This window comes from Atta colombica, unplaced genomic scaffold (genome assembly GCF_001594045.1).
Source record: "Atta colombica isolate Treedump-2 unplaced genomic scaffold, Acol1.0 scaffold205, whole genome shotgun sequence".
Taxonomy (NCBI): Eukaryota; Metazoa; Arthropoda; class Insecta; order Hymenoptera; family Formicidae; genus Atta; species Atta colombica.
The window spans coordinates 1291124-1305442 of NW_017259300.1; the positions used below are offsets into that span (position 1 = coordinate 1291124).

Below are 14319 nucleotides of genomic sequence, written 5' to 3' on the forward strand. Positions count from 1 at the left end.
ATTTATATATATATATATATACATACATATATACATATATGTGTGTGTAACGGCACCACATGCCGTTATTTTAAGCATCTATATTAAAAAAGGAAAATAGACAATTACGTTAAAGTAAAATTATTCGTGTATATTGTTAAGCACCATTGTTATTGAATCTTTAATTTGATATTACATTGAGCATATCCGTGTAGTTTTTTACCGTGTAGTATAGTTTTTAAATATATTTTTTTAATTTTTAAATATATTTTTGTGTGTATGAATTATTGGAGATTTGAAAATTGACATTGTTTTTTTAGATGAAACATTGTAAAAACAACTTTTCCAAAGATTTTTTAAATAAAAAAATTTCTGTAAATATATAAGCGAAGAGTTTTTTAAATAAAATATCGTATTTTTAAAATAAAGAAAATATTTTTTTAAAATAAGTATTTTTCTTATTAAAATGAAAAAATGTTGAATTCTGGTTAAAAACGTTTTAATCTGTCTCTAATATATTAATCTCTAAATAATGGTTAACAAGATATTTTACTTTATTTCTGGAAAATTTGCTTCATGTAACTTGATCTTAACAGTTTTATTGGAAATATCATGCACTAAACGTCTATACATAAATATAGTCCCAACACGATGGTTATTTTATGCATTATGTGTCAAAGAAAACATAATTGCAAACATAATTGCTCAATTGATTAATAATGATGGAGAATTCCTATGATTGCCGTATTTCAAATTTAATATTTTTAATTTTTAATTTCTGTTCACATTAAATAAATATATTAAAAAATACTATAAATCACTAACAATACCAAAATATAAAGTAAAGAATTCTTGAAATATGCATTATGCTTAGAAATCAGAAATAATTTAGAGTACTGTTTTTTTGTTATAATTATTAAATTAAGATAATTTTTTAGTAAAATGCCGCAAATTTTGAATATCTCTTTAGGATCCAGTCAAAATTATAAATATCTGCATAATTTAGATAAAATATTAAAAATACCCGTATATCTTAATAAAATAATATGGAACATCTTGATAAATCAAGAGCAGCATCTTCTTTCTGAACGAAAAACAAGATGAGATTATGGTTACTTTTCGAGGTTAAATTTATATACAAATTTATGCACGTGAATATCTGTCTAGAATGGCTGATGAGCTATCACTTTTAATGATAAAATCGTAATTTTTGAAACTATTATAATCTCATTTTTGAGAATATGTTTATGGTAAGATTTGTGTGCAGTTAGTCAAAGAAGCGTCTATGAGCCTGTCATTAATGTAAGTTATGAAAAGTTATATTTTTTTCATTTTTTTTTCTTATTTTATTGTTAATCTATCGTAGAATTTTGCACAACCAATTTCAGTATTTCAATTTCATTATATAAAAAAATTAGACATTTCTATGATAACTTAATTTACTAAAGAAGCATCTTAAATAATATCAATATTAATAAAATTTTGAGCACCTACATTAAAAAAGAAGAGAGAAATAAACGATCGCGTTAATATTATTCGTGTATATTGTTAAGCAAATGTACGCTGTTTTGAATCTCCAATTTTGATATTATATGAAGTAAATTTCAAGAAGAAAACAAAATATCTCATTAACTATTAGATTTAGGAAGATTTATTAAGATTATAACAGCTCTAAAATAAAAGATTAATACATTTTCACTCAAAATTGGTATTCTTTCGAATTTTAACATAATAATATATTTTATTTAAAAATAAAGTTAATTTTTAAATCACTAAAATACGTCTATCTAATAGATAAAACATTGTATATAAACGTACGTTTTGTATACATAATTTTTTATAATACATTTAGACTGTGCAAATTGGTTTTCTTACTTTATATGTACACCTAGAGAAAGGATTTTGTTAATTTAGCAAGCCTCCAGTACCTTTAACCAGTGATCGGTAAATATGTAACAATAAATTTTGTTGTTGTGATTGCTGCTAGTCTGCTATACCAATTATTAATAACTGAAGCAAACTATATAGAATCTAATCTACATTTTGGATTTTCGTTTACATAGAATTCGTAGATGATCGTAAAGTCTAAAGTCGACGAAACACAATCAAATATAAGAAGAATACTTGATTAGAATTGGTAAATTTCTTATGATTTGAGACCCTGCAACCTCGATTTTTATATATATATATATATATGAGCCTCTTATTTGCTAGCGATACTATTGATTATTTATTGTATTTGATTATTTATTGTATTATTATCAATTACATTGACAAATTAATTTGCAATCGTAACAAATCGATCGTTTTTTTAACAAATATCACATTTGCTTTCTCTTGATTTGTTTCTATAAAAAATCATTTCTCTCAGTGTATAAACTTGTAAAAATAAACATCATTAAAGAATAAGAATAATTCGATTGCATAGTTTAATGATTTTTCAAAACGATGATCACTTGAACTTTCATACCAATTAAAATATGAAATTGCTTGTGAAAATTATTAAATATATTTTCTAACATTAATAATAGTGCTTTCGAAAAATTCCTAATAAATTTTTTCATGGAAATGACTATTTCTGCTGAGATTTTAAATGTACATACAGCATAAATCAAAATGATTAATTTTTGAATAGATAATGTTCATATTTAAATTTATAAATATATATTTTATTTGCATTGTGCTGATAAAATTGTACTGATTAAACATTATTCTGTAGAATAATATTTAATTCATTTAATTTTATATCCATTCCTTACAAAATAACGACTATTTACTTTCTGCAATTTCCCAATTATCACCTTATACATCAATAAATTTCTAACAATAGTAAATTTTTAAACAATAATAAAATTCTCTGATGATTAAACATTTAAAGACAAAAAAGATATACTGATATTAATTTATATAATATTGATTTTCATACACTGAACACAATTTTTAAAAACACATTAAAGTTTTGTGTCAGCTCTTATTAACATGATTATTTGGTTAACGATTTGATCAGAGCCTATAACTTATTATATTCTATAATTTGTTTAAGAATTGTTAATATGACACGGAAAGAATTTTATTTTAAAATTCTTCTTTATCCTAAATTTATCCTAAAAATATGATAATTGTGATACAAGATTTTTTTAAAGATTTTTATTGCATGTGCTTCAGTAAAATTAATCAAACTTATTTTATACTTTATTGTAATTTTATTAATGAATGAAAGAGATTTACATTAAAATTCTTTGAAATACAATGTCATCCTACGATATATTTTCAGGATAACTCTAAGAAAAAATTCCGTGCATATATGGTAAAAAAAATATCGTTGACTTTAATTTAATCATATGCTCGTAATTTATAACACATAGATCATATTTTGTTAATTCATTTAATGATTAAAAACTGATAATATAAATGCTATGTGCAGGTCAGATCCTGGAGCAAGAGATGGTTCACGCATATTTTTTTATTCGTTGTCATACTTCTGTATAGCATCATCGGGGCGATAATTTTCGTAGCGGTTGAAGGATCGGCCGAAAAAATTGCTGTTTCGAACATTCGGCAGCAAAGGTATGTTCGGAAATAAAAAGTCAATTATCCAGAAAAGATTTAAATAAGTATCAAAAGCTCGTTTATTTGATATTATAATAAGATACTTGATAATTACTCTTTCATCTATTTAATATAAACTATCTAACACTATAAAATATTATTAAGAAAATCCTTAAAATTAAGATTTATGTTGATCACGAATTAGCAAAGCACTTTCACAAATTTTTTGGTCATTACAAATAAGATCTATTATTTATTTGTTCATTAAAACGTAGTTTGTTGAATGTTCCAAGGATGTGAATATGTATCGTGAGAAATCGTTGATTATTTTGGAAAAATGCGAGAGTAAATCAAGGAATCAAGCGAATCTTGTCATGAACAAAAAAAAAAGAAAATGCTACGTATAATATGATTTTAACATCTATTAATGATCTGTTAGTTAACTATCGCATGTAATCAAATGATTAATATACGTAGATCCTGATCTAATTCTCATCTGTTCGTGTAGTATGCGAATTGATCAATGCGATATTGCGTTTTCAATACAAACTCGTTGTCGATAATGTCAATTCTGGCCTCCACCTAGTCTTGCTAATGTTGCGCGTCGAGTATACAGCGCAACAATTGTTAATCATACTAACCGATATTGGATTTTACGATTGATCGTTCAACCTTGTTCGTTGAGTTGCTTTAATGTCACTTGTTTTCGATTCTATTGTGAGGTTTCTACATCCCTCACAATATCATTTTTTAAAAAAACAGTATCATTTTTTAAAAGAACAGTATTTTTAAAAGATGTTATACTTTTATTTCATTATACATTACATTATTTTTTTCACATTAGCCATTCAATTGATGAAATGAATAATGAAATTAATACTAATGAGTGAGAATTTTTTCTTTTTTACGACTCAATCTCTACAGGAATGACCAATTTAATATATTAAAAAATAAAAATTAATTATTTATTTTAAGTATTAAAAGAATTGATGTTCAATATTTTTAGTACTCCAAATAAGTAATTAATTTTCTTTCAATAATAAATTGGCTAATATCAAATTAGCCAGTATTATTTTCATTAAGGGTAGCTCGAAAAAGTAATTGCGATAATTGTTTTATCTTTCTTAGAAATACACTATACAAAAAATGTATTTTCTCCATAAAAGATATTAATAAACGTGATTTTAAAGCTGCAGAATTTCCGTATAAATATCGCCAAATGATATTATGACACTCTTTTGCGTCTTCGTCATAATGACGAGCATGTTTCATGTTTTTCTTTGGTTGTGATTTTCTCCGCAATTTTCTAGCAATCGATTGGCTTCCGGACAAAGACCGGTGAAGTTTTGACGGCTATTCTTATTCATATGAGATTAGTTTCGCATATCGGGTGCGATAAAATCGAAAATCTAGTATACATTGAGAATATTTAATTAATGTCATCCTCGTGGCTTTCCCCTGAATTTCTTCTCAAGAATTTACTCTGAAAGTTTATTATTTACAATGAAAGTTTATAAAGTTTCTAATGGAAAAAGAATTGAATATTGGCAAAGTTTATGCGGTGGAGACATTTATTTCTTGAATTTTATAAAAATTGTGGAAGTGACAGGGTTTCATCCACGATCGAAATCTTATAAAGATTTTCGTATTCTATGAAAAGTCTTAGTGAATTGGCTCAAGTTAGTCACTTACGTATAAAAGAAAAACTTGACATTTTTTCATAATTTATTTGTCATAATATGAATAAAAATGTTAATAATAAATTTTCGCACATTGGCCGGTATTCGATTCTTATTTTAAGATCATCTTAAGTAATGTCTTAAGATGTTAATACGGCCCTCTGGCTGATATTCATAGTCGGTTCTTATTTCAAGATTGTCTTAAATAATGTCTTAAAATTAAGGGACTAATGCGCCCCTCTGATTAGTTCATGACACTTCAAGACAGAACTTAAGATGATCTTGAATATAAGAACTGACTCTATATATATATATATACATGAATATCAGTCTCTGATTAGCTTATGACATTTTAAGACTATACTTAAGACAATCTCAAATAAAAGAATCGACCATCATGTTTTCATAGAAATGAAACAGTCGAGGCAATTCGTGGATTATGCGAAGACTCGGTGTTGGCATCAGATACATCCCGTTGGAGAGGAGCAGCGGTGAAAGAACTGATGAAGTACGAGAAAGATCTGTATGAGTATTTCGGTCGAGAATTAAAAGACAAAGGCGAAAAAGTGTGGACGTTTTGGAATGCTGTGTTCTACTGTGGCACCATTTATACGACTATAGGTGAGTACAATAGCCGCATTCATTTCACTTTTAACATCCCTGATTTTAGCAGAATTAAAGCAGCATCTATAATGAAATTTTAAGGCATGAATTTGAAGCTTTAAGCTTTAAGTAAATCGTAACCAACACACAGTCGAAAAAAAGAATAATCAACTATAATCGATCAATTTTTTTACGGCTTAAAACTTAAATTTTACACCTTAAAATCTTTTCCTATCCTTATTATAGATGTCATCTAACGCGACATAAAAAATTTTATAAAACATTTTAAAATTTATAAGCGTACACAAAAAAGAAAAAAAATGATAACTGAAAATAATTAATTCAATAACCATATTAATAAAACAAATATTTTTATTAAAACAAGAAATACATATTTGTTTCATTAATATTGTTATTGAATTAAAAATATTATTTTCAATTAGATTACTGCAGCTAATACTATTAATACATCAATATTTTTTTCCATGTAGTTCCTTATTTTAATTAATAGAACAATTCTGGTATGCGATATCATTAATATTATCTCCCTATTAAAGAAAATTTGTTTTTACGCTTTTTTAAAATATACTCAACACGTGAGAATGATTATTTTCTTTGGAAAGAGAAGTACAAAAAAATTGGTGCTATTTATGCGTATCTGGAAATAGAACAATTTTCGTATGAGACACATATTTTTTCGTCAAAAGTAGAAAAACCAAATATCTTAAGAGAAATTTCATTATTATGACAAAATGCTTCGATTCTGACAAAACATTTTACGACAGTTTTAACTTGTACCGTCCCCGCTCTCATAAAATTCGTAGAATTTATTTTTATTTGTGTGGCTTGATGACATTTAGTTTATTTATCTTGCGCAGCTTTCTCCTCGAGCGAGAAATCAAAAGCCAGCGGAGGAATAAAGCAGCCGGGATGATGCGTATATGCGTTATAATGTATTATATATACAATCAATATGTTGCATACGCGACGTGATTTCAAGCTCAATTCTTGCATATTGCTTTGCATAGGTTTATATGGGTTGTGTCGGTTTCTGGTAATATAGATGCATGCGGTGTGAATGCAGATCTCTGTAGAATATAAATGAATTTATCCCTTGTAGATATAAGAATAAATAAAATAATTATGATAGAATTTTTATTAATTTTATTTATTGTGTTCATAAAAAGCTCTTCTTTTTGTATAACAATATTTTATGAAAATCAAAAAAGGAATTCCTAATCTTATTTATGATTTGAAGAATCTTATTTTCTTATTTTGCCAGATATTTGATTGAGCATATTATATTAAGAACTAAGTTTGAAACATATTTGAAAACTAAAATAAGATGATAGTATTGGACTCACTCAATTTTTGTTACATCTGCAAATTTGAATTATTAAAATAAATTTATTAGTATTCATTTTTTTAAATACAAGTTATGTCATTTTTGATTTTTTAAAATTAATTAGTATTTTTCAATTAGTAGGTTAAACAAGCTTTATTTAGATTCCGAATTAATAGATCGGTATCAGAATTAGTACGTTACATATTTTGATGTCAGTTCCCAAAAAGTTATATAATGTAATGATCAATACATTTTACAAATATTTATTGTGTCATCAATTATTTTTCCATTTATAAATTACTTATTAAGAATTTAACATGCTATTTCAAAACTATGATTATAAAATAAATCTTTCGCAATTGTTTGTACAAAAAATTCACATTTTTTGTTTTACTATAATACACGACGTACATGACCCAGTTTCCTAAGTGCTTTGTGTAATTTTTACGCTCTTGCGCGAAAATTGATACGTGCGTATGGTCAATATATGACTTGCCAATATGTAACTCTGAAAAATTTTATTCGCTAATACAGCGGCATTTTGCGCATATAGTATCTATCACCCTATTTGATACAGTTTCATATATCGGCAATGATACTTTATTAATAGTTTGATTTCCAGTCATGGTGACATGAGAGATAATGTAAAAAAAAAATTTACTTATAAAAAATAAATTTAAAATAAATAAAAAATAAAATGAAAAGAAAGATTCAAGAATTCGTTATTGTTGCTTCTGCAGAATTGTTTTCATATATAACTTTATATAACTTTTCACACTGTGGAAAATATATTTTCCGAATTGTTTAAAAATCTAACTTATGATTTCGAATACAAGTGCAAAATAACAGTGCTGGATTTCACGAGGAATGACACAGATTATTTAGAAACATCAGTTTCTTCGTATTTATTCAGACATATTCGCATTTATTTATACACGGACCGATTGCACGCCTGTACCTGCGTTAGATTATTTGGATTAAACGTTACGTGATACATGGATGACCAGGTTAAAAGTTGAAAATAAAAAATCAAATAAATAATCTCTATGAAAAGAGAACTGATTCAAAATTTGTCGCAACATCTACGATCGTACGAGTACATTGCAATGTTCCAACAAATGTATAATACATAACGTTATAATACATAGCGTTTACGTATATAAAAGTGCATATCCTACGTCTTTCTTGCTGTCTCGATTGTGAAAAACTTGACGATTCGAACACTGTGCACATTCATGCGTTCTTTCTATACGACTTTGTGCGTGCCCACGCGTACTATTTCGAGTTCTGTCATTATATAATGGAAAAAAACTGAGTAAGATGATCGTAGGAGGATATACGTGTATGTCATTTTCTTGACAGATGTAAAGTGCGAGAAATCTTCTGATGATGTTATCTCGCTCGAAACTAAGTGCGCTTACTCAGCCGCAGTGTATTGTGATATCGAACGGAAAATATCGCGCAAAATTATATCGAGACATTTCGTGCAAGCCAATTCTGACTGGCAATTAAATGGAATCGTATGAACGAATGTTTGTATGATAATCGTCGTTCTCTTTGGTAAACTTTAATTAAATCAATGTGAGAAAGCGATGCCAAATATTTAAATTGGCAAATTTTCGAACTGACCGATATACGTTGATGCGTGTATGTATATAGATTTACTTATTATGACAAATTTTATTTATAATTGCATTTATTTATGACAATTTTTTTTAAATAAAAAGTGATATATATTTTTTTTAATAAATGAGGGAAATAGAGAGAATTTATTAATTAATAAATTAATAACGTGAGAATTCATGAAAGAATTAATTTTCCTGCACATTTTTGCGAAATGACTTTGTCAATTTCAAATATATAAAATGAGGCTCAAAAGAATCTATCAGTGAAAAATATAAAAAAGCTCATCAGAGCCTACATCAGCTATTTGGATGCACAGAAAATTCTTTATTTTCGTGTGAATATAACAAAACAAATAAAATAAACGTTTCAATTCGGATCTTTATCAATATAAAATATAAATCGAAATTATATAAATAACGGAAATTCCAAGTTGATGACATTCCCGACAATTTAGTTCGTTCTTTTTTATCCAAATTAGCTATGTAATGAACGATTATAAAAAAATATTAACTTATACAATAATAATATAAAAACTTACATAAAGTAAAACCGAAGACATATATTGCCGCAAAAGATTTAAATTTAATAAATGAAATTAAAAATTTAAATCTTCTGCGTTTTAATTTTCCTTCAAAATCGGCACGAACTTTCTGGACAACCCAACATTGCGTCACTAAGTAGTATCACATCGCTTATCAAATTTGTCAATTTCTATTATAAAAAATAAAAATGCATAACATTTCAAACTGCATACAGATAATATGCAAATGCAGATAGTTATTAATAACATGTTGCACAACATTATTGCGATGCTAATCTAAAGTAATGTTGAAAATAATTATTTTGTTGTAACTTAGTAGATGAAAACACATTACTACATATTGTATTTTTGATTCATAAATTATGCTTAATCACGAATTGTTAACGAGATGACAAGAAGTTCGCATATATCGAAGATACATTTTTTACATTTAATCGAGACTTCTGTTACATATAAATAATTCAATTAATTTTTTACAAAAAAGTTTTTAATTATTATGATTTTAATATTATTTGAATTGTATAATTACAATACCATTTTTACTTTTTGTACAAAGGATATTTGCATATTTGAGAGAGAGAGAGAGAGAGAGAGAGAGAGAGAGAGAACTGAAAAAATGATTTTAAATGTTATAAATATATAAAACAAGATGATATTATTGTGAAATCTATTTTTTATATTTATTATTAAAAATTAAAAAAATAAAATTATCAAAAATTTAAAGTAAAATGATTCTTTTTTAACCTTCTTTTTAATCTTCTTTTTTAACGATTGGTTTAAATAGATAAAAATGACTGTTTTATGATTTCCTTTCTTCGCTGATTTCATTTCATTCAATTATTTCATTTGAATTAAATCGCGATTACTTGAGATAATAATTTAATTATATTTTATATTAATTCTGTCTTGGCCACTTTAATTTCTCCATAATCTCATAAATTGTTCCGTTTGGATTTAATTATTATTAAAAATGTAATAGTTCAGTTGTAATATACAAAATATGACAATAATTTAGGTCTTCATATATGCCATCGATATAATTATAGATATAATTTTAAAAAATTTATAAATACAATATTACACGAACATTCACATATTTATGTAATCATAATTTTACCATAATTTAATTCTTGTAATTTTTTTGTATTACTGACATTAAAATATTTTTTTTTTCGGAGAAGTTTAACTTATTTGTTTAATATTATTCAAATACGTTAATTGTCTGTTATTTTTTTTATTTCTTCCCTCATTTCTTTCTTTATTTCTTTATTTCTATACTTAATTATTCATTAAGTCGTCATTATTTTTTATCAAACATAAAATTTAAAAGATGTTTGACGTCGGATGCAGATCGATGCAGATTAAATGACTCCATTATAGAATTTTCATTTTTTACGAGGTCATGGGGTTAAAGGGTCACCCGATTCGGATGGTGCAGTGCAACCTCCAAGCTGGGCGACCGAATGGGTTGCAGCGGTGCAGGCGCGGCGTCGCGACGCCAAAGCCGCGATTTCGATTGCGCGTGATGCCCCCGCTCAATATCCGCTGCGGTGAAGCCGGTCATCCGGTTCCGTCGCAGTTGCTGGTAGCAGCAAACGTCACCGTGCCGACGGTGGTGGTGGCGGCAGATGGTGGGAGCAACCTCCGTTTATTTCTGTCACGGCCTCGTTGGGGCTGGCCTCGCGAGTGAGTTTCTGTCGCGAGAGTCTCTCTCGCGTATACGAAGACCGTCGAATAACGATAACGACAACAACGACAACGGCGACGACGAAGAGTCGCGCGATGGAAGACAGTTACATGGTTCATAGACGTCGTAAGGCGGCTGCAAGGAAGCGTGAGAAAACTCCTGATCCCTCATCGAGGGGTGCTGCGTCGCGTATAGATGCTTCAGATGATGAAGATGAAGAGAGGCGCGCCAAAATGGAGAGGATGGCTGAGGAAGCAGAAAAAATGGAACAGCAACAAAAAGAAAATAGATTGTCACAACATCAGAAGCAGGAAGAATTAGAGAATAAGGATAAAATGGGGAATGATCGAGAGCAGCGTCCGGCTAGAAGAAAGAACAAAATTGACGCGAGGGATTCTGCGAACATGGATGACATGATCTCTGTACGCGCCGAAGTGGCCGTTAAGTCAACGGCTGGAAATATTTTGAAGACACGTGAGACTGACTCTGTAACAATTGACGACAACAGTACGCAACCGGTAAAGCAGATCACCGAAGTAGCGAAGAAGTTTGATGATGGTATCACAAAGAAGAACATTGTCAGACCTGAGATTGTTCAGACAGTTAAGGATAGTGTTGTCCAAGAGACATCGGAGATACCGAAAGAAACAAACGGCGAGACCAGTAAATCTGTCGAAATTCGTAAGGTTGAAAGACGACTTAAAAGGAGATCGAAGGAACGCGTGGAGAAATATAGCCAGTCAACAGACTCCAGTGACGAAAAAGATGAAAAGAATGAATCTAGTCGAAGACGAACAAAGTCACCAGAAATAGTCAAGTCCAAGGTGAAAAAGATGAGCGGAAAGAATCGGATCAGTGATCCTGAAGTACAAAAGAAGGACACCGAAAGACTGAATCGAGAGAAGAGGTCTCCGAGTTGGCAGAAGTTCGAAGATGAGTCTCGTACGAGAGATGATTCTGTGCCACATTCAAGACTTTACAATCAGACTGAAGATATAAACGAAGATCTGAAAATGGCAAAGAAGAATGAAAGTTTATCGCAAAAATCTGCCGAAGAGCGAAAGGTAAAGAGATCCTCTATCGAGATGAAAAAGCAGATCATCCCGTTGAGTAACGAAAGCTTGATCGAAGATTTCGCGAGGGCTCAGAGGGAGTACATGCTAAGAGAACGCAGTATCCTGGATCCGGAAGTAGACATGTTTCAAAACGCTGTTGAAATTAGTTCCTTGAGGAGGCGAAAGTACAATCTGACATACAGTGAAAGTGAGCAAGAGGACATTGTTCAAACGCAATCTTCCGATGTAGCAGACAAGAAAAAATCATGGTTCTCTTGGTTGTCCTTCTGGCATAGGAAGAAGAATGAAAATATTACAGAGAAGAAGATTGAAGACATACCAAATCCCGCTTCAGAAGTTGAAGAAATCAAAATAGAAAAGGAAGAAGCTGCGGAGAAGATTACTCTATTAGATTTCTTCAGGGCTCTTAGAGACGTCGTCAGTGAATTTAAGACCTTCGTGGCACAAAATCCACGTGAGACTACGATCATTAGGCGGCTGCGTAATCGCTGCATAGCCGGACTACTGCTTATAATAATCTACTGCGGCCTCGGCGGTTTTGTCTTCCGTTTCGTCGAGGGTGCTTTCGAAACATTCTATAAATGTGGCGTGAAACGCGTGAAGCGTGACTTCCTAGACACTCTGTGGAATTATAGTCATAATTTGAGGGAGGATGATTGGAAGAGCATGGCGCGCAGGAAGCTGATGGAATTCGAGGAACAGCTTCACACAGCTCACGAAGCTGGCTTGCATACATATAGCGGTCAAAAGAGTTGGAGTTTCTTGAATGCTGTCGTGTACTGTCTCACTGTCATCACCACTATCGGTGAGAACACATTGTCTTGGGAAAGGCTCAAGGTGGGAATAATTTCCCTGACGTGAAGAAATCGCTTTCTAGAAGTCTTCCTTTATTTTTAGGCATAATATTAATCTTGAAAATATTATATGCAAAACTTTCTAAAAAAGTTTCTTCTTTGAAAAAAATAATTTAATAGTACAAGCATTAAGAATATTTCATCGTTATTATTAGTTAGCATTGTTAACAAGTTAAACAATAAAACCAAAAAACTTATATAAATAGAAATGTTATTAAAGAGAAAAGAAGTAAATAAAAAAGCATTTCTCTACAATACTTTTAATATTTATTTAAATTTCTTTTTATATCTCAAATTAAAAACAGTAAAAAAATTTTTCGTATTTTCTTCTTTTGAATTAAAAATATTTTCTTTAAAAAATATATATATAAGTTTTATTAAATAAATATCATGTCATTAAATTATCATTATTCGTAGCTTAAAAATGGTTGCTGATTTAATATTAATTAGTCCAAGAAAGTAATATATTTATTATATCAATGATGATTATGTTCAGCGCAAGCAAAATTAAGACTATATATCTATAAAATATAAGATAACTATGTTGTAAAAGTTATGTGTGTATGTATTTTCCGAAATAATTTGACATTAAAACATTTTATTGATTGCATCGATTTTCTGACATATAAATGCAATGAAATATGATGGTCTGCGTCTACATGCAAATCATTAAGAGAAACGTGCAGACGTCGGCAAAAAATTATAAATTTAAAAAAGTCAAAGGATTTGTCTAAAATATATCAATTTCCACTTCTCTTTGTTAAAAAGCTAATAATAAAATAAAAAATTAAAATTTTTACAAATCTTTATTTAAATTCATTAACAAATTCACGATATTTAAAAAATATATTTTTTTAATTCATTTAAATAGTTTGTAACTGTTGTTTTTCATCTTGTTCGTCAAGACGCAATAAATTTGGATCATAGACGTAAGGAAAACTTCAGAAGCTCGACGTCGTTGACTCGCATTATGCAATGTTCACAGTAAGCATGGTTTTTCCAATTAGATAATAAACTCGCAGAAAAAGTACATTCAAATTTAAATTTAAATTATACATTGATCATATAAATGGAATCGTTCAATTGCATTCACTGAATTATAAGGCAATTGCAGCTTGTTTACGAGAGAACAACCGCTCTGAATAATCTAAACTTAGACTTTACTCGATGTGCGTAAATGTGCTGCTTTTGCAACGATTCAGAAATCGACGTAAACAAAATAAATCATGATCATTATGATGTTGTTCCATGTACGCATCATACAATTAAACTTGGCAATTATATTCATTATAATAAAATAAAATATACAATATATACATATATACATATATTTGTTATATAATTATGTATATATTGTATATTTTATATATTTATATTTAT

At 28.9% G+C, this 14319-nt stretch overlaps 1 protein-coding gene across 1 annotated transcript in view; it reads left to right on the top strand.

Annotated features, from left to right (window-relative positions):
- The window catches only part of LOC108687389, a 22142-nt gene that overhangs the window by 3759 nt on the left and 4064 nt on the right, over nt 1-14319 (top strand). Inside the window, 3 exon segments of the mRNA XM_018193120.1 lie at nt 3404-3546; nt 5617-5828; nt 10722-12890. Of these exon segments, the coding sequence (XP_018048609.1) occupies nt 3404-3546; nt 5617-5828; nt 10722-12890 (2524 nt within the window).